The 20,123-nt window shown below is 42.6% G+C and overlaps 1 protein-coding gene across 2 annotated transcripts in view; it reads right to left on the bottom strand.

Annotated features, from left to right (window-relative positions):
- The window catches only part of LOC124010802 (tyrosine-protein phosphatase non-receptor type 4-like), a 42,853-nt gene extending 22,763 nt beyond the window's left edge, over positions 1-20,090 (bottom strand). For both annotated transcript variants that reach the window (XM_046323477.1, XM_046323478.1), the window contains exons 1-2: positions 19,672-20,090; positions 13,314-13,462 (exon numbers count right to left, since the gene is read on the bottom strand). In XM_046323477.1, coding sequence (XP_046179433.1) covers positions 13,314-13,451 — 138 coding nt within the window. In that variant the 5' untranslated portion in view covers positions 13,452-13,462; positions 19,672-20,090. The remainder of the gene's footprint in view (positions 1-13,313; positions 13,463-19,671) is intronic.
- Between the last annotated feature and the right edge of the window lie 33 nt (positions 20,091-20,123).

Genomic DNA, 20,123 nt, shown 5'->3' with positions numbered 1-20,123 from the left:
TGAAGCTCGTTTGGAGGTTTGTTAGCACAGTGTCCAAAGAAGGGCCATATGTATACAGAATGGTGTCGTCTGCGTAGAGGTGGATCAGAGAATCACCAGCAGCAAGAGCGACATCATTGATATATACAGAGAAAAGAGTCAGTCCTAGAATTGAACCCTGTGGCACCCCTATAGAGACTGCCAGAGGTCTGGGACAACAGGCCCTCTGATTTGAGACACTGAACTCTAGTTGTTATTTTTTATTTTACCTGTATTTAACTGGCCAGTTAAGAACAAATTCTTATTTTCAATGACAGCTTAGGAACAGTGGGTTAACTGCCTGTTCAGGGGCGGAACGACAGATTTGTACCATGTCAGCTTGGGGGTTTGAACTTGCAACCTTCCGGTTACTAGTACAACGCTCTAACCACTAGGCTACCTTGCCGCCCCTATCGAAAAGTAGTTGGTGAACCAGGCGAGGCAGTCATTTGAGAAGCCAAGGCTATTGAGTCTGCCGATAAGAATGCGGTGATTGAAAGAGTCAAAAGCCTTGGCCAGGTCGATGAAGATGGCTGCACAGTACTGTCTTTTATTGATGGCGATTATGGTATCGTTTTGGACTTTGAGCGTGGCTGAGGTGCACCCATGATCAGCTTGGGAAACCAGATTGCATAGCGGAGAAGATACGGTGGGATTCGAAATGGTCGGTGATTTGTTTGTTAACTTGGCTTTTGAAGAATTTAGAAAGGCAGGGCAGGATGGATATAGGTCTATAACAATTCGGATCTAGAGTGTCACCACCTTTGAAGATGGGGATGACAGCCGCAGCTTTCCTATCTTTGGGGATCTCAGACGATAAGAAAGAGAGGTTGAATAGGCTAGTAATAGGGTTTGCAACAATTTCGGCTGATAATTTTAGAAAGAGAGGGTCCAGATTGTCCAGCCCAGCTGATTTGTAGGGATCCAGATTTTGCAGCTCTTTCAGAACATCAGCTGTCTGGATTTGGGTGATGGAGAAGCGGGGGGGGGGACTTGGGAAAGTTGCTGCAGCAGGTGCTCAGATGTTGGCCGGGGTTGGGGTAGCCAGGTGGAAAGCATGGCCAGCTGTAGAAAAATGCTTATTGAAATGATTGATTATCGTAGATTTATCCGTGGTGACAATGTTTCCTATCCTCAGTGCAGTGGGCAGCTGGGAGGAGGTGCTCTTATTCTCCATGTACTTTATTCGATGCTAATGCAGAACATCACAGGATGTTTTTGTGCTGGTCAAGGGCAGTCAAGTCTGGGGTGAACCAAGGGCTATATCTGTTCTTAGTTCTACATTTTTTGAACGGGGCATGCTTATTTAAGACAGTGAGAAAAGCACTTTTAAAGAGAAACCAGGCATCCTCTACTGATGTGATGAGGTCAATATCCTCCCAGGATACCCGGGCCAGTTCGATTCGAAAGGCCTGCTCGCTGAAGTGTTTTAGGGAGCGTTTGACAGTGATGCGGGGTGGTCGTTTGACCCTGGACCCATTACGCATGCAAGCAATGAGGCAATGATTGCTGAGATCCTGGTTGAAGCAGGCAGAGTTGTATTTAGTTGTTGGTTACGGATTCAGGGTTGTACCTGATAATTTGTGTGAGATTGAGGGCCTCTAGCTTAGGTTGTAGGATGGCCGGGGTGTTAAGCATGTCCCCGTTTAGGTCACCTAACAGTACGAACTGTGAAGATAGATGGGGAGAAATCAATTCACATATGGTCTCCAGGGCACAGCTGGGGGCTGAAAGGGCTCTGTAACAAGCGGCAACGGTGAGAGACTTGTTTCTGGAAAGGTGGGTTTTTAAAAGTAGAAGCTCGAATTGTTTGGGCACAGACCTGTATGACAGTATGACAGAACTCTGCAGGCTATCTCCGCCCCCTTCGGCAGTTCTATCTTGTCGAAAAATGTTATAGTTAGGGTTGGAAATTTCTGGATTTTTGGTGGCCTTCCTAAGCCAGGATTCAGACACGGCTAGGACATCCGGGGTTGGCGGAGTGTGCTAAAGCAGCTAAAGCAGTGAATAAAACAAACTTAGGGAGGAGGCTTCTCATGTTAACATGCATGAAACCAAGGCTTTTACAGTTACAGAAGTTAACAAATGAGAGCGTCTGGGGAATGGGAGTAGTGCTGGGGGCTGCAGGTTCTCAGCACATCACCAGAGGAACAGAGGAGGAGTAGGATAAGGGTACGGCTAAAGGCTATAAGAACTGGTCGTCTAGTGCGTTCGGAACAGAGAGTAAAAGGAGCAGATTTCTGGGCGTGGAAGAATAGATTCAAGGCATAATGTACAGATAAGGCTATGGTAGGATGTGAATACAGTGGAGGTAAACCTAGACATTGAGTGACGATGAGAGAAGTTTTGTCTCTAGAGGCACCATTTAAGCCAGGTGAGGTCACCGCATGTGTGGGGGGTGGAACAAAATGTCTAGGTAAGGCATATTGAGCAGGGCTGGAGGCTCTACAGTGAAATAAGACATTAATCACTAACCAAAACAGCAATAGACAAGGCATATTAACATTAGGGAGAGGCATGTGTAGCCGAGTGATCATAGGGTCCAGTGAGTAGCTAGGCGAGCTGGAGACACGTCGATTCAGACAGCTAGCGGGCTGGGGATAGCAGGCAAGCAGATGGTCCTTCAGGGGACGTCGTAACGGAAGAGCCTGTTGAAACCCCCTCGGACGGTTACGTCAGCAGACCAGTCGTGATGGATCGGCGGGGCTCTGTGTCGACAGTAAAAGGGATCCAGGCCAATTGGTAAAATACGTAGAATACAATAATTGTCTGATGGACCTGTTCAGCTAGCCGGGAGATGGGCGTAGCTCGAGGCTAGCTGGTGCTTGCTTCGGGATAGAGACATTAGTCAGGAGTAGCCACTCGGATAGCAGCTAGCTAGCTGCTATGATCCGGTGTAAAGGTTCAGAGTCTGCGGTAGGAATCCGGAGATGTGGTAGAGACAAAGCAGTCCGATATGCTCTGGGTTGATATCGCGCTGTGCAGACTGGTAGGAATTGACCGGGCTGAGATTGGCTGATGTCCGAGTTAACAGTGATGACCGCTAGCAGTGGCTAACTGACTACTAGCTAGTTAGATGGCTAGCTTCTGATGGGGGTTCCGGTGTAAAAAATAGCAGAGGCGGGTTGCAGGAGAGTATGTTTAGTCCGTAGATGGAAATTGAAGTATAAAATTTCCGTAAATTGGAAATTGAAATATAAAAATATATACGAAATATATACGAAGAAAAAGATATATACATGGGATGGGACAAGACAAACAGACGCCCTACTACTAGTAGGAAGACCATTGGTCCGAACATGGAGCCTTGAGGAACACCATACTTCTCAATCTCAACTGAGGCTCCACAATCACAGTCTACCTTGTAATGCCAACCAGGCAAGAAAGCAGAACAAGCATGTTTCAATTACCTAACTACATACGCCAATCTCTCAGTAATGTAAATAAACCGGACCAACCAGTTGACTGGCTTGTTCAGTGAAACAGTGACTTTCACAGAGCTTCACTATGCCCCCATGCACTGAAACGGAAGTATTTCCATGACTGTGTTTGACTGTGTAACTGGCATTAAGTGATCAATAATGTAGAGGAAATGAATAATAACTGGAAACCTTTAAGTATCTGCATAAATTAGTAAACACCACTAAGGCTGTGGCAGTCATGACATTTTGTCAGACAGTTATTGTCGTGCAATAGTAAGAAGGATGTAATTGAACTTAGCTGAATGAAATAGAAATATATTTTTCCCATTACAGAGCGAGTGCGCATATGAAGTGGCTATGTCGAGTGTAAAAGTGATCATTTGAAACAAGTCCTATATGCTAGATTTACAGTTATTTGGCAACTTTAGTTATGAATGATACAAACCTCAATGTTTTAGAAATCAAAACATATATGATGCGACTATTGATGATTTGACAAAGTAGCAAAAAAAAAAGGTTGCACACTTTTCCTTGCCTCAGGCTGCACAGTTGTTCTCTCATCGAGTGATCCTATTTTCACCCATCAGACTATTTTTTTATCCTGTCTTTACAAATATGTCAAATTAGTTTTGATTTAGATTGGCCCATTATCAAATGAGCATGAACAGGTGGGGGGGGGAGCCATCCATATGCACGCAAATAGGCTACTTAGGTTTTATAGCGGAGCTGTGCTTTATATGAGCAGCTGAGAAATAAATACAACACTTATTTCACTCGCTGCGAGACAGGTGATATTCCGCCCACACTCTGTATGCCATGGGCTCTCCAACCCTGTTCCTGCCGCTACCCTGTACTTCATTTGGGAAACTAAGTGAAATCTGTTCAGGAACATCCATAGGAAACAAAGTTCACTAAACTGTTGACAGCCCCTCTGTGTGCTGAAGAAAGCAATAAAAGGAGAGAGAGGAGGAGATGGAAACACATAGTGGTGAGATATTCTGTAGCTAAAAGTAGAGGGTGACCGATTATTATTTTTCAACGCCGATACCGATTATTGGGGGACCAAAAAAAAGACGATACCGATCAATCGGCCAATTAATGTATTTGTAATAATGACATTACAACAATACTGAATGAACACTTATTTGAACTTAATATAATACATCAATAAAAATCTATTTAGCCTCAAATAAATAATGAACATGTTCAATTTAGTTTAAATAATGCAAAAACAAAGTGTTGGAGAAGAAAGTAAAAGTGCAATATGTGCCATGTAAGAAAGCTAACATTTAAGTTCCTTGCTCAGAACATGAGAACATATGAAAGCTGGTGGTTCCTTTTAACATGAGACTTCAATATTCCAAGGTAAGAGGTTTTAGGTTGTAGTTAATATGGTATTTTTAGGACTATTCCTCTCTATACCATTTGTATTCCATATACCTTTGACTATTGGATGTTCTTATAGGCACTTTAGTATTGCCAGTGTAACAGTATAGCTTCCGTCCCTCTCCTCGCCCCTACCTGGGTTCGAACCAGGAACACATCGATAACAGCCACCCTCGAGGAAGCGTTACCCATGCAGAGCAAGGGGAACAACTACTCCAAGTCTCAGAGCGAGTGATGTTTTAAACGCTATTGGCGTGCACCCCGCTAACTAGCTAGCCATTTCATATCGGTTACACCAGCCTAATCTCGGGAGTTGATAAGCTTGAAGTCATTACAGCGCAATGCTTGAAGCACAGCGAAAAGCTGCTGGCAAAACGAACTAAAGTGCTGTTTGAATAGGATGCTTACGAGCCTGCTGCTGCCTACCATCGCTCACTCAGACTGCTCTATCAAATATCAAATCATATACTCAATTATAACATAATAACACATAGAAATATGAGCCTTTGGACATTAATATTGTCGAATCCGGAAACTATCATTTCGAAAACAAAACGTTTATTATTATCGCATATACCCTGACTCTGCGTGCAATGAACGCAAGAGAAGTGACACAATTTCACCTGGTTAATATTGCCTGCTAGGGGCTCCCAGGTGGCGCAGTGGTTAAGGGCGCTGTACTGCAGCGCCAGCTGTGCCACCAGAGACTCTGGGTTCTTGCCCAGGCTCTGTCGTAACCGGCCGTGAACGGGAGGTCCGTGGGGCGACGCACAATTGGTCAAACGTCGTCCGGGTTAGGGAGGGGTTGGCCGGTAGGGATGTCCTTGTCTCATCGCGCACCAGCGACTCCTGTGGCGGGCTGGGCGCAGTGCGCGCCAACCAAGGTTGCCAGGTGCATGATGTTTCAGTGGTGCGGCTGGCTTCCGGGTTGGATGCGCGCTGTGTTAAGAAGCAGTGCGGCTTGGTTGGGTTGTGTATCGGAGGACGCATGACTTTCAACCTTCGTCTCTCCCGAGCCCGTACGGGAGTTGTAGCAATGAGACAAGATAGTAGCTACTAACAATTGGATACCACGAAATTGGGGAGAAAAATTGGTAAAATTCACACAAAAGAATAAAGAAATATTTCCTGCCAACCTGGATTTATTTTTGCTAAATATGCAGGTTTAAAATATATACTTCTGTGTATTGATTTTAAGAAAGGCATTGATGTTTATGGTTAGGTACACATTGGAGCAACGACAGTCTTTTTTCCGCGATCGGCACCACACCGATTATATGCAACGCAGGACACGCTAGATAAACTAGTAATATCATCAACCATGTGTAGTTAACTAGTGATTATAATTCATTGTTTTTTATAAGATAAGTTTAATGCTAGCTAGCAACTTACATTGGCATCTTACTGCATTCGCGTAACAGGTAGACTCCTCGTGGAGTGCAATGAGAGGCAGGTGGTTAGAGCGTTGGATTATTTAACTGTAAGGTTGCAAGATTAAATCCCCTAGTTGACAAGGTACAAATCTGTCATTCTGCCACTGAACAAGGCAGTTAACCCACCATTCCTAGGCCTTCATTGAAAATAAGAACGTGTTCTTAACTGACTTGCCTAGTTAAATAAAGGTGTAAAAAAAAGAATTACACACACACACACTTTTTTTTATTTTTTAAGTGGCCAAATCGGTGTCTAAAAATACAGATTTCCGATTGTTATGAAAACTTGAAATATGCAGAAGGCTATATTGTATAACGGCACAATTATCATTTTGATTCATAAGCTCTAATATGTTTTGAATGAATCATCACCTTAGAAAGTGCTGTCCATTTCGTTGTTAGGCTTTGAAACAACATCCACAAGGACCATGTTTCACACTCAGTTTCAACCTGCTGCTGAACTCCTTGCTTCAAATTGATCATCACAGTGAGGCGAGTTTTAAAAGCACATGCTGTTTTGATGTGTTTGATGTGAGTTAGGTACTAAGTGTTTGATGTGACCGTTAGCGAGTTAGGTACTACCACAACAATTCCAGAGTGCATGAGAGGAGATTACGAGTCACGTGGAATTTTACAACGGTCATGACTCATGACTGCCTGTGTGGCGGTTATACGGTAACCGCAACAGCCCTAAACACCACACACAAGTCTATGTGGCGCCAACGGGTGAAATCAGAGTGCTGTGTGTCAACCTGGAGATGAGCTCTAACCATAGCGTTCAGCAGCTATCAGGTCATACTCTGTCCAGCCACTAGGCTAATGCACAGCAGCCACGTTGGGAACCAAACTACCAGCTAACGAGGGGCTTTACTGAAACTCTCCAGCTCTAGAAGTTAAATAGATGCCTACTAGAAGCCTTCTTGTAGATTCCCTGTGCAGTGCAAGTATCGGAGGTGGCGCCCGCATGGCGGTAGAATGCCAGAGGAGATGATAATGGAGCTGTCAGTTGTCATTCAGTACTAACTTCACCTGTGTATACATGATGTGTGTCTGTGCACACTGGATGGTTCCCAGAGGATAGAACCCACATCAACGCCAACAAAGTAAATCAAACACATATGCACACAAACATGAGGGCCTGTATTCACCTAATCCTGACTGGCAGTGAAGCCCTGACCTGGTTCGGCCCCGCATGGCACTAGTAAAGACAGAGGACTCCATAATGACAACTCTGTAGTCCCTGAAATGAACTCATCTTAATTCATGACCAGGGGATTAGTGGTCAGCAGCTGAGCAGACTTATTTGACCCAGAACAGAACAAAGAGTATCGGGGCAACAGAGATGGTCGGGGGGTTAGACTGAGGTCCTATGTGTGTGTGTGTGTTGTAATTAGAGTACCTCACAGAGGGGAATGCATTAACATTGTGCCTCTCTGCCCCCGTTCCCCACAGTCCACCACACGGGCCAGATATCCCCCACGCTTTTGTGATGTGTGCAGTTCAGTCCTGGTGTAAGTGTTTACTCCATTGGCTAGTAACCCCTGGAGTCTCTTTTTAAACCAGAATGCCAGACATTCTGCTATGTCTTCTGCTATGCTGCTATTAATGACAGATATCTAAAATGACCTGGGCTCCTTTGGTCCCAACTACTACAATGCATCTGTATTTTAAAGTGAAACTCCATCACTTTTCAGCCACATTTTCATTATCTCCAGCACAATACCAGTGTCTATATACGGTGCATTCGGAAGGTATTCAGACGCCTTAACTTTTTCCATATTTTGTTACGTTACAGCCTTATTCTAAAATTGATTAAATTAAATGTTTTTCCTCATCAATCTAAACACAATACCCGATAATGACAGAGTGAACACAGGTTTTTAGAAATGTTTGCACATTTGTGACCCGATTCAGGAAACTAGGGGTATGTCGCAAGTCACGACTTCCCAGGAGAGCCTTTTGAACATTATGATTTACTTTTTTTAATCAAAATGAGTTTTTTTTTGTCAGAAATGCCTTCTCAAATATGTGAACTTTCATGTGGCTTAATATCAAACGTGCATGTCATCTGTAAATACGAATACAATTGTTAAATTATGAGCCTAGTTGGTTTAGTCACAGAATCAGCTAAGACCTCAGAAAGAAAACGGTAGAACTTCACAAGTCTGGTTCTTCCTGGGAGCAATTTACAAACACCTGATGGTACCACGTTCACCTGTACAAACAATAGTACGCAAGTATAAACACCATGGGACCACGCAGCCGTCATACCGACTAGGGTAGCCTAGTGGTTAGAGTGTTGGACTAGTAACCGAAAGGTTGCAAGTTCGAATCCCCGAGCTGACAAGGGACAAATCTGTTGTTCTGCCCCTGAACAGGCAGTTAATCCACTGTTCCTAGGCCGTCATTGAAAATAAGAATTTGTTCTTAACTGACTTGCCTGGTAAAAAATAAAAGAAATACTGCTCAGGAAGGAGATGCATTCTGTCTCCTAGAGATGAATGTACTTTGGTGTGAAAAGTAAAAATCAATCCCAGAACAACAGCAAAGGACCTTGTGAAGATGCTGGAGGAAACAGGTACAAAAGTATCTATATCCACAGTAAAACGAGTCCTATATCGACATAACCTGAAAGGCCGCTCAGCAAGGAAGAAGCTACTGCTCCAAAACCACACCATCCCAACCTTAAAGCACGGGGGTGGCAGCATCATGTTGTGTTGGTGCTTTGCTGCAGGAGAGACTGGTGCACTTCACAAAATAGATGGCATCATGAGGTAGAAAAATTATGTGGATATATTGAAGCAACATCTCAAGACATCAGTCAGGAAGTTAAAGCTTGGTCACAAATGGGTCTTCCAAATGGACAATGACCCCAAGCATACTTCCAAAGTTGTGGCAAAATTGCTTAAGGACAACAAAGTCAAGGTTATTGGAGTGGCCATCACAAAGCCTTGACCTCAATCCCATAGAAAATTTGTGGGCAGAACTGAAAAAGCGTGTGCGAGCAAGGAGGCCTACAAACCTGACTCAGTTACACCAGCTCTGTCAGGAGGAATGGGACAAAATTCACCTAACTTATTGTGGGAAGCTTGTGGAAGGCTTTCACCCAAGTGAAACAATTTAAAGGCAATGCTACCAAATACTAATTGAGTGTATGTAAACTTCTAACCCACCGGGAATATGATGAAATAAATAAAAGCAAAAATAAATCATTATTCTGACATTTCACATTCTTAAAATAAATTGGTGATCTGAACTGATCTAAGACAGGGAATTTTTACTAAGATTAAATGTCAGAAATTGTGAAAAACTGAGTTTAAATGTATTTGGCGAAGGTATATGTAAACTTACGACTTCAGCTGTACGTGTATGAAGTGTGTTTAACATTAGTGATGTTTTCTCAGAATGCCATTTCGCATTCCTAGTTATAGCCTAATGTCAGATAGCTAACATTGAACTTATAGCTATGACAATCCGTTTGTATTGCTAGTTAAAGCTTGCTGTTAGCTAGCCAGCTGTCGTTAGATGGCTGGTTAACTACAGTAGCAAGCATTACCTGTATGAACTGTGTGTAGTGATGTTCTCAGAATGCCATTTCGTATCTATTGTATAATAATGCTAAAATATTTGTATCTGGAATTTGTCTTTCAGCATCAGTAGAACACACCAGTCAGTACAGTAATCAAAACGAGAGCTGGCCCAAGCAAGCAAAGGCAGCAGCGCAGTCATCGACTACATGCACCATTTCTTCACCAGCTACGGAGTTGGGAAAACATGTGGACCTGAATTGTGAAAACTGCAGCGGCCAAAACAAGAGCAAGTTTGTGCTCTTCTATTGTGCCTGGTGGACCATGCACAAGCTCCACAACAATCTGGACCTTCACTACCTGATCACAGGCCACACCAAGTTTGCCCCTGACTTGTGCTTCAGCCGCATCAAGCAGCTTTTATTATTTACTAGTTATTTATTTATTTATTATTATTATTTTATTTTTTATTTGTATGAGGTTATTATTTTATGTATTCAGATTTTTTTTTTGTTCTTTGCTGTTTTACACCTTCGGTGCTCTGGAGCCTGGTGTTGTCGCCAAGGGGCGTTCGGACGGTCGGGACCAGGTTTCAGCTGAAGCGCAACGCTGGCATCCTTCCTCCCATAGATAGCCTGTAAAAGCACCACCTGGACTGGACAAAGCTAGACAAACTATCTTTTTGACAAGATCATGGAGTTTTGCGACGAAGAGGCTATGGACATCACATGCCCTGCACCAAAGTCAAGGGCAGGACAGAAACAGGTTCTCCGACTATAGATTCCCTTGTTGATGCGTGGTTCGGACGGACAAGTTATCAGCACTATCTGCAGTGCCTCTATTCACATTCACTCTCTCCTAACACACACGCCATCCGTTGCTGATATTGTTGGTATGTGTGGTCGTAACATGATTTTGTGACATTCCACAACAATATCATGTGACTGAATTAAGTGCCCACCACTTAAATATATGTACTGTGCATGTGTACCTCACTCAGGTTTCAACTCAGGTTGCATGGCCTTAACTTATGTATGGAATACTATGTGATAAGTGCATGTGTAACAGTATATAAAGTATTCTAATGTGCTGGTGTGAAAGCATTTGGACAGTGATTGTAAAGTCCTTAAGGTAAAATACATTAAAGCACTACTTCAGAAGTTTACTTTACATTACTTTACTATTCATATTTTTTTGCAACTTTTACTTCACTACATTTGTGAATAAAATAATGTACTTTTTACTCCATACATTTTCCTTGACACCCAAAAGTACTCTTTACATTTTGACAAGAAAATTGTCAATTTCAAACACTTATCAAGAGAACATCCCTGGTCATCACACTGCCTCTGATCTGGCAGACTCACTACACACAAATGCTTTGTTTGCAAAGTGTGTTGAAGTGTCCCCCCTGGCTATCTGTCAAAAAAGAATACAATTGTGCCGTCTGGTTTTCTTAACATAAGGAAGTTGAAATGAAATACTTTTATTTTTACTTTTGATACTTAAATACATTGTGCCCCTGACGATCCATCAAATTATTTATTTCTTATCATACATTTGTGCCGTCTGGTGTAATATATGGAATTTAAAATGATTTACACTTTCATGCAAGTATGACAATGTAGTACTTATTCCACCACTGGATGTGGCTGGCGGGTTATAGCATTTCTTTCACATGACCCATCAATTTAGACAAGTGTAACTGGGTAAGCGTCATCTAATATTTATTTTAAAAAAAAATATCTGGACACTTTCTGTTAACCTGGAATGTTTCCTTGTTGTAAGATACTACCACTTTTAGTGTCATGTGAATCCTTAAAGAGATGGGTGGGCCTGGCTTAAGAGGGTGTGAACAATGCTGAATGGGTGTAGACAAAGGAGAGCTCTCTAGTAGGTATCAAAACATTCAAAGGCCCTTTTCTCAAAAGTGAGTTTACAAGTGGATAAACTTTCAAAGTAGAATTACTTTCCCATTGTTCCTCAAAAATGCTGTGTATGATACACCATTTTGTAGATCTGTCTATTTTTATCCAATGTAAAAATAAAAAATAAATGAAATTCAAATGTTGCTACATCAGACAAAATCTAGGTGGTGAGTCACATTTATTAAAAATAAAGAACAGAAATACCGTATTTACATAAGTATTCAGACTCTTTGCTATAAGGCTCGAAATTGAGCTCAGGTGCATCCTGTTTCTACAACTTGATTGGAGTCAACCTTTGGTAAATTCAATTGTTTGGACATGATTTGGAAAGGCACACACATGTCTATATAAGGTCCCACATTTGACAGTGAATGTCAGAGCAAAAAACCAAGCCATGAGGTCAAAGGAATTATCCGTAGAGCTCAGAGACAGGATTGTGTCAAGGCACAGATCTGGGAAATGGTACCAAAGAACACAGTGGCCTCCATCATTCTTAAATGGAAGAAGTTTGGAACCACCAAGGTACAGAGAGATCCTTGATGAAAACCTGCTCCAGTGCGCTCAGGATCTCAGACTGAAGCAAAGGTTCACCTTCCAACAGGACAACGACCCTAAGCACACAGCCAAGACAATGCAGGTGTGGCTTTGGGACAAGAATCTGAATGTTCTTGAGTGTCCCAGCCAGAGCCCGGACTTGAACCCGATCGAACATCTCTGGAGAGACCTGGGCAGAAACGCTACCCATCCAACCTGACAGAGCTTGAGAAGTTCTGCAGAGAAGAATGACTGTTTAATGACTTCCCCAAATATAGGTGTGCCGAGCTTGTAGCGTCATACCGAAGAAGAATTGAGGCTGTAATCGCTGCCAAAGGTGCTTCAACAAAGTACTGAGTAAAGTGTCAGAATAGTTATGTAAATGTGATATTTCATTATTTTGTATTAGTTTATTTTTTTATATTCAAAAATACTAAAGACCTGTTTTTTCTTTGTCATTATGGGCTATTGTGTGTAGACTGATTACGAAAAAAAATGTTTTAATCCATTTTAGAATACGGCTGTAACGTAACAAAATGTGGAAAAAGTCAAGTGGTCTGAATACTTTCCGAAGACACTGTGTGAAAATTGCGCTTTTCTACATTATGTAGAAAAATATATAAAGTTAAAAAGTTCTACCCGATGACATTTTTAAACACTATAAGATTTGTGGGGAGCAAGAAAATAGCCTCCCTCTGGCTAGAAACTCATTGCAAGTTTTGAAATGCATCATTCTTCTTAGTTTTAATCCTACCCTGAGATGTCCACAGAGAAGCATTTAAAAAAAAAAAATTAACCACAGATCATAGAATCGTGCCGTTCTCACATACGTAGACACTGGTATGGTGCTGGAGGTAATGAACAACAGGTTGAAAAGCGGTAGAATTGCCCTTTAAACAAAGTCTAATTTATCTTTATAGGCCTACTTGGTTACTGCGTAGCCTATTGATAGACAACTGGTCTTGAGAGAAGAGAGAGCAGGCCCTGACCCAGTCATTCTCTATGGTGATATGTAGGACTGTACAGTCAGTGTAGATGCCGGGAGTAGTATAGCACAGTACTTACGTTAACTTTGAAGGCTTGAACTGTGTTATCCAGCAGAAGAACATTACAGACCACCTCTGTGTGCTGCCTGTCTTGTGCCAGCTCTGATGCTCGGTCATTGTAGTTACTGCCAGCTGGCAACTGGAAGGGTGAGGTCATTACTGTCCACACTGGGTCCGCAACACATAGAAAGAAAACAGCAGGGTGAGGGACCTTTTATTATACTGCATTTAAATACATTACATTGCCCCAGAGTGGTGCAGCGGTCTAAGGCACAGCATCTCAGTGCTAGAGGCATCACTACAGACCCTGGTTCGATCCCGGGCTGTATCACAACCCGGCCATGATCGGGAGTCCCATAGGGCGTTGCACAATTGGCCCAGCATCATCCGGGTTAGGGGAGAGTTTGGCTGGGGTAGGAATTTGTTCTTAACTGACTTGCCTAGTTAAATAAAAAATAAAAATTCTGCAATGGCGAATGGTTAGCCTCGTCCTCCACTATACCACTTCTTATTTAAACAGTCGGCAACAGCATATTTGAGTCAAGTAAGACAACACACTCCTTAAATCTGTGACTGATGCTGAGGATGTCATACTTCATTCTAGTATTGTCTAGAAAGAGATCCCTAGCAGATCCAAGGCCCTTGATCCTTTATGGTCTATGCTCTCACAGTCAGGCTGCAGTACGATGAAAGGATTCAGTGATTCAGTGAGGCATGACCCAGTTCACTACCGCTGGGAGGAAGAGAGCTACACACACTACAGAGGACTTCCCCAGGAGGGTTAGCAGTCTTCACGTCCCTACCAGAGTCCACACACACGCATGCACGCACGGATGGATGCTGTTAGGCCTAATTCTGATTTATAAAGTTGTAATAACAGGGGGAAGGATGATAATTATTAAAATCATATTTCACAATCATATCAAATATTAGGGAGAAAAGTGACTGCAGAAACATAGAAAGAGTTTTAAAACAACTAGGATAGGCTATGTCACCTTTGACCTTACCCCTGCATGACATCATCCATTGACTGCACACAGAAAGGTCCCGAAATAAACCATGGCCACACCAGCAGCAGGGCTTTTGTCAGTGACAATGGTGTTCCTGTGAATGTCACAGTGCAACACACAAAGACACGCTGAGGCGCTGTACGGTGTCGTCACACTGGCCCCCTCTCAAAGACGCCCACATGGGTCAATACCATGTCACGGGTCTCAACTTCTCACAGTCAGAGAGAGGTTAAAGCAGGGGGATCAGGGATCAGACGCTTCAAAAACCTACTAGCTATTATTCTACCATGTTTAGCATTCCCATTATTTAATGTTTTTAACAGTTCACATGCACTTTGTCTATGTTTTCCATGTTCTGAATGCTTGAATGAAATGGTCAAACTAGGCCTAAACAATATCTAGGGAGTGGAGCTGTCCTGGCTTGAACCATACCTTATTATCTAGTCAAGTCTATTCAGGAAATGACCCTTTTTTGTTTACTATCGCTTACCAACAGAAAAAGGTCAAATGTCCCAACGAGTCTCAGGACTAAGGTTATTCCCGGGTGGCGCTGGTCTACTAGCTACTAGCTGCCACCGATCCTTTTTCCTTTTCTTTTGGTTATGTCTGTTTTGTGTTTCACCTGGTTTCATTTTGGTTCATTGGGGGGAGGGTATTTATCTCGACATTTCCTTTGGGTTTTTGTGCAGGATTGTTTTTGCGTTTGACTGTCAGTTAGTTTGGGTTGCGTTTTCTTTAGTTCATGTTTAACGAAGGCTTGTGTTTCCCTGGACTGTGTCTGAGTGGGGTTTTGTGGCTACTGCTGTAGTCCAGTGTCCTGTGATTTGTGAGCTGGTTTAATAAAACGCCCTGACAGCATGGCTCTCGACCTTCGCCTCTCCCGAGTCCGTACGGGAGTTGCAGCGATGAGACAAGACTGTAACTACTAACAATTGGATACCACGAAATTGGGGAGAAAAAAGGGTGCAAAAAAAAGAAAGAAAAAGACTAATGTTATTTACAACGTAGGCCCTCCTTTGAACAAAGTTGCAGTCCAAAAACATCACCTTCAGTGTGCAGATGTCAACACATGGAACAGTCACAGCAGAATCCTAGTTAACATACTGATCCATAAATACCTACTTTGACCTTTACTGTCTGTCACTGTGTTCATTTACTGCACTTTCTGTCACTCTAGCATCCAGGACAACCACACAAAGTTGGCAGTGAATGGCCATGGCAGCTAGCCTTGAGTGGAGGGTGGGTCCCATCCAATAGCCATGAACTTGAGGGATGGGAGAAGATAGACTGTGTGTCAGTGTAACCCGCTTCCAACCTGGCTCGCCTGCCAACACCACCCCCCTCCATAACAGAGTCCAAATCATAGAATGAGTCTATGGGGCTGAGTGACCTTTCAGTAATAGAGCCACAGCTCTGAATTGCTGGAGCTGGGTGGAGAGACCAGACAGACACCATGCCAAATGCAGAGTAGCTAGCCTACCTTGAATCCCAATGCAACTCCTAGGCCCTAGACCGAAGTTAGTAACCTAACTCCTGAATAAAGTAGGATACACATTGCTTTACAGATCCATTAGGTGATATATTGGCCTACCGTTGTCTTTAGTGCTTTCACACCAAGTTCAACAGGACAGCATTACCTATCTGATACAGTAATCACTATGGGTTATAAAACAGAAATCAGAGACAATTACAACAATACTGAATGAACACTTATTTTAACTTAATATAATACATCAATAAAATCAATTTAGCCTCAAATAAATAATGAAACATGTTCAATTTGGATTAAATAATGCAAAAACAAAGTGTTGGAGAAGAAAGTAAAAGTGCAATATGTGCCATGTAAGAAAGCTAACATTTAAGTTCCTTGCTCAGAACATGAGAACATATGAAAGCTGGTGGTTCCTTTTAACATGAGTCTTCAATATTCCCAGGTAAGATGTTTTAGGTTGTAGTTGTTATAGGAATTATAGGACTATTTCTCTCTATACCATTTGTATTTCATTAAACTTTGACAATTGGATGTTCTTATAGGCACTTTAGTATTGCCAGTGTAACAGTATAGCTTCCGTCCCTCTCCTCGCTCCTCCCTGGGCTCGAACCAGGAACACAACGAAAACAGCCACCCTCGAAGCAGCGTTACCCATGCAGCGCGCACCCCGCTAACTAGCTAGTCATTTAACCTCGGTTACACCAGCCTCATCTCGCGAGTTGATAGGCTTGAAGTCATAAACAGCTCAATGCTTGACGCACAACGAAGAGCTGCTGGCAAAACGCACGAAAGTACTGTTTGAATGAATGCTTATGAGCCTGCTGCTGCCTACCACCGCTCAGGCAGACTGATCTATCAAATCATAGACTTAGTTATAACATAATAACACACAGAAATATGAGTTTTAGGTCATTAATATGGTCGAATCCGTAAACTATCATTTCGAAAACAAGACGTTTATTATTTCAGTGAAATACGGAACCATTCCGTATTTTATCTAACGGGTGGCATCCATAAGTCTAAATATTCTTGTTACATTGAACAACCTTCAATGTTATGTCATAATTACGTAAAATTCTGGCAAATTAGGCGGCCCAAACTGTTGCATATACACTGACTGCGTGCAATGAATGCAAGAGAAGTGACACAATTTCACCTGGTTAATATTGCCTGCTAACCTGGATTTCTTTTAGCTAAATATGCAAGTTTAAAAATATATACTTCTGTGTATTGATTTTAAGAAAGGCAATGATGTTCATGGTTGGGTACACATTGGAGCAACGATACGCACCACATCGATTATATGCAATGCAGGACACGCTAGATAAACTAGTAATATCATCAACCATGTGTAGTTAACTAGTGATTATGATTGATCGATTGTTTTTTATAAGATAAGTTTAACGCTAGTTAGCAACTTAACTTGGCTGACTGCATTTGCGTAACAGGCAGTCAGTCTCCTTGTGGAGTGCAACGAGAGGCAGGTGGTTATAGTGTTGGACTAGTTAACTATAAGTTTGCAAGATTGAATCCCCTGAGCTGACAAGGTGAAAATCTGTCGTTCTGCCCCTGAACGAGACAGTTAACCCACCGTTCCTAGGCTGTCATTGAAAATAAGACTTGCCTAGTTAAATAAAGATTAAATAAAGGTGTAAAAAATAATAATAAACAAAGGTGTAAAAAAATAATAATAAATCGGCCAAATTGGTGTCCAAAAATACAGATTTCCGATTGTTATGAAAACTTGAAATCGGCCCTAATTAATCTGCCATTCCGATTAATCGGTCGACCTCTATAACAAACACTCATTTTCGTTTCAACACGTTTTGCTACAATATGGCCTACTGAACACAACCCAGATAGGTTATGTTCCACACACAAAGGGAGTTCCCCTTCCTCTCAGATCTTCCACTCTGCAGACCTCAGTCACCACAGATGTATCCCAAATGGCACCCTATTCACCATATTGCTCTGGTCAAAAGTAGTGCACTATGTAGGGAATAGGATGCCATTTGGTGGGCTGCCATCATTAGATCAAATGTGGAGCGCCACACATGCATCACAGATCACACACTCGTGCGTGACACTAGAGAGCGTATTGCGCTCTTTTTTTCTCTCTTTCCACTATTCTCAGTTTTTTTCCGTGCGTGGTCTAGCAAGCCTTCGTAGCTTTGTGAGGCTAAAGCCAACAGTAGCTAACAAGCCATTTAACCCTGGGCACAAATCTAAACAACATTGTTCATGACACAAGAGATTTACTCTGAAAAGGCTTTTGGGTCGCAAATTAAAATCACCTGCACTCCTGTGCAACATAGGCTATCAATTATGTCCACACAGAATTGTGCATAATGATGAACAACCTAACAAACACCATTACGTTGTCGATTGCTGTGAGCTCGAGGTTAGAGAACTTTGCCATTGATAAAACCCCATTCTCATTCTCCCTAATTCCTTCCTTCCTGCCTCTCTCTCCCGTTCTTAAAGCTCCAGAGGTGTTTGTTGCTATCGATCTCATTCATTCTAATATTTAGCCCCAGCAGCAGTGTAGCTACTTACCCACCACCCCCAACCACGGAGGTGGGGACGCTACAGTGTAGACACCCTAGTGACTCATCCTGTTTTAGAGCTTCATGAGCACATATGTGTTTTATGTCATTTACCACACACTTTTCCGTTGTCTGCAGCACACCCCCCCCCCCTTCTCCCCCAACAAATCCAATGTACTCCATCACTCTCATTCACTGCACTGTCAAAAGCCTTGCACTTGACAACAACTGACCCAGTCTCTAAAAGTGTGAGGCTGCTTTAGACAGACAGAGAGAGAGATGGAGGATACAATTATCCTCTCCTTTCTACTCTTTCTCTTGATATTCCACTATAGCCCTGCACCTCTTGGTCAGAGAGAGAGAGAGAGAGAGAGAGAGAGAGAGAGAGAGAGAGAGAGAGAGAGAGAGAGAGAGAGAGAGAGAGAAGAGAGAAAGAGAGAGAGAGAGAGAGAGAAAGAGAGAAAGAGAGAAAGAGAGAGAGAGAGAGAGAGAGAGATTATGTGATAGCAAATGGCTGCTCCTCTAGCTCTATATTCCACTATGGTCAGCAAAGGAGGCAGAGAAGGAAATATCATGATGACATCACTGGGGAATCTATAGATTCCAGGGACAATGCCATTTCGGCGAAGCTCTATTCACTCAGTCTTTCTTTGTAGCAGCAGGTAGATTAGAAACGGAGTGTTTCTATGAAGTCATTCAGTGCACTAGACTAGAGCTTCCACATTTCTTGTGATAGGAACCGAGCACTGGGTCTTGCATCCAGCAGCATGAATACAACATGAATACGTGTTATAAATGCATTATTTTAGGCAAACAGGACTTGTATGAAATCCGAGTGGAGTTTATTATGTCAACCAGCTAAACCAGTGTGTAGCCTACCTGTAATCAGAATCAGTGGGGTCTCTCTGTTTACTGATTCAAGAAACAGGTTTATCCATCTATTGACCCAGACATATATTTAGCCTCTACCTTCTCCCCTGTCCTACACTCCCTCCCTCTCCCAAAACATGCCATAGGTTAGAAATGCACACTCTATTCTGTTCTGTTTCATTCTATTCTAGTTAACTGTAGCCCATATGGCTGTCAACTGGCATATGACAGAGAAAAAAGAACAACACATTGATGTTAGTTAGCTAGAAAGTCAACCACCAGGCCATCAAATAGTTGTCACTGTCACTAAGACTAGCATCAGCTAACGTAGAGGTGTAGCTATACTGTCTCTGGATAGATTAACATCTAGTTAGCTAACTTGCTACAACAGCTGGGCTATGCAAGCTAGCAAGCTAACCATGGCATGACGTTATTATTATGCAGGTTGCTTAACGTTACCTTCATAAACTGCGCCGGTAGAGTCCAGGTTTTGAGGGATAAAATCAAGAACACAGCAATAAGTGGGCGAGGTGGTGCAATTCAACCGCTGCAGATCCACAGAAACCTCCTCATCCTTCGCAGCAGCATACACTCGCTACGGCCGCACAGGTTCGTTTCGGCCGCACAGGTTCGTTTCTTTTCAGCACCACAGCGATGATGGACCCAGGCAAACGTCAATACAGGACGCAACCATTGTAATGCGAGCAAGGCAAGCACGAGCAGGTAGGTATGACCACACAAAAACAGAATTTCCTTTCCGCGGTCACCAAACTGCAGTTTCAATTCAAATACAACCTCGTTTGAAGACGTTGATCATTTAAACCGTGCAGCATAAACCATGGGGCAGCAACGAAATATGGCGTAAACTCCACAACAGATTTTTTTTGAACGGGGGTGATGTCTGTCAAACT

This window comes from Oncorhynchus gorbuscha, linkage group LG23 (genome assembly GCF_021184085.1).
Source record: "Oncorhynchus gorbuscha isolate QuinsamMale2020 ecotype Even-year linkage group LG23, OgorEven_v1.0, whole genome shotgun sequence".
Lineage (NCBI taxonomy): Eukaryota > Metazoa > Chordata > Actinopteri > Salmoniformes > Salmonidae > Oncorhynchus > Oncorhynchus gorbuscha.
Note: the sequence above shows the minus strand (reverse complement) of the source record. Positions and strands in the feature narration are given on the sequence as shown.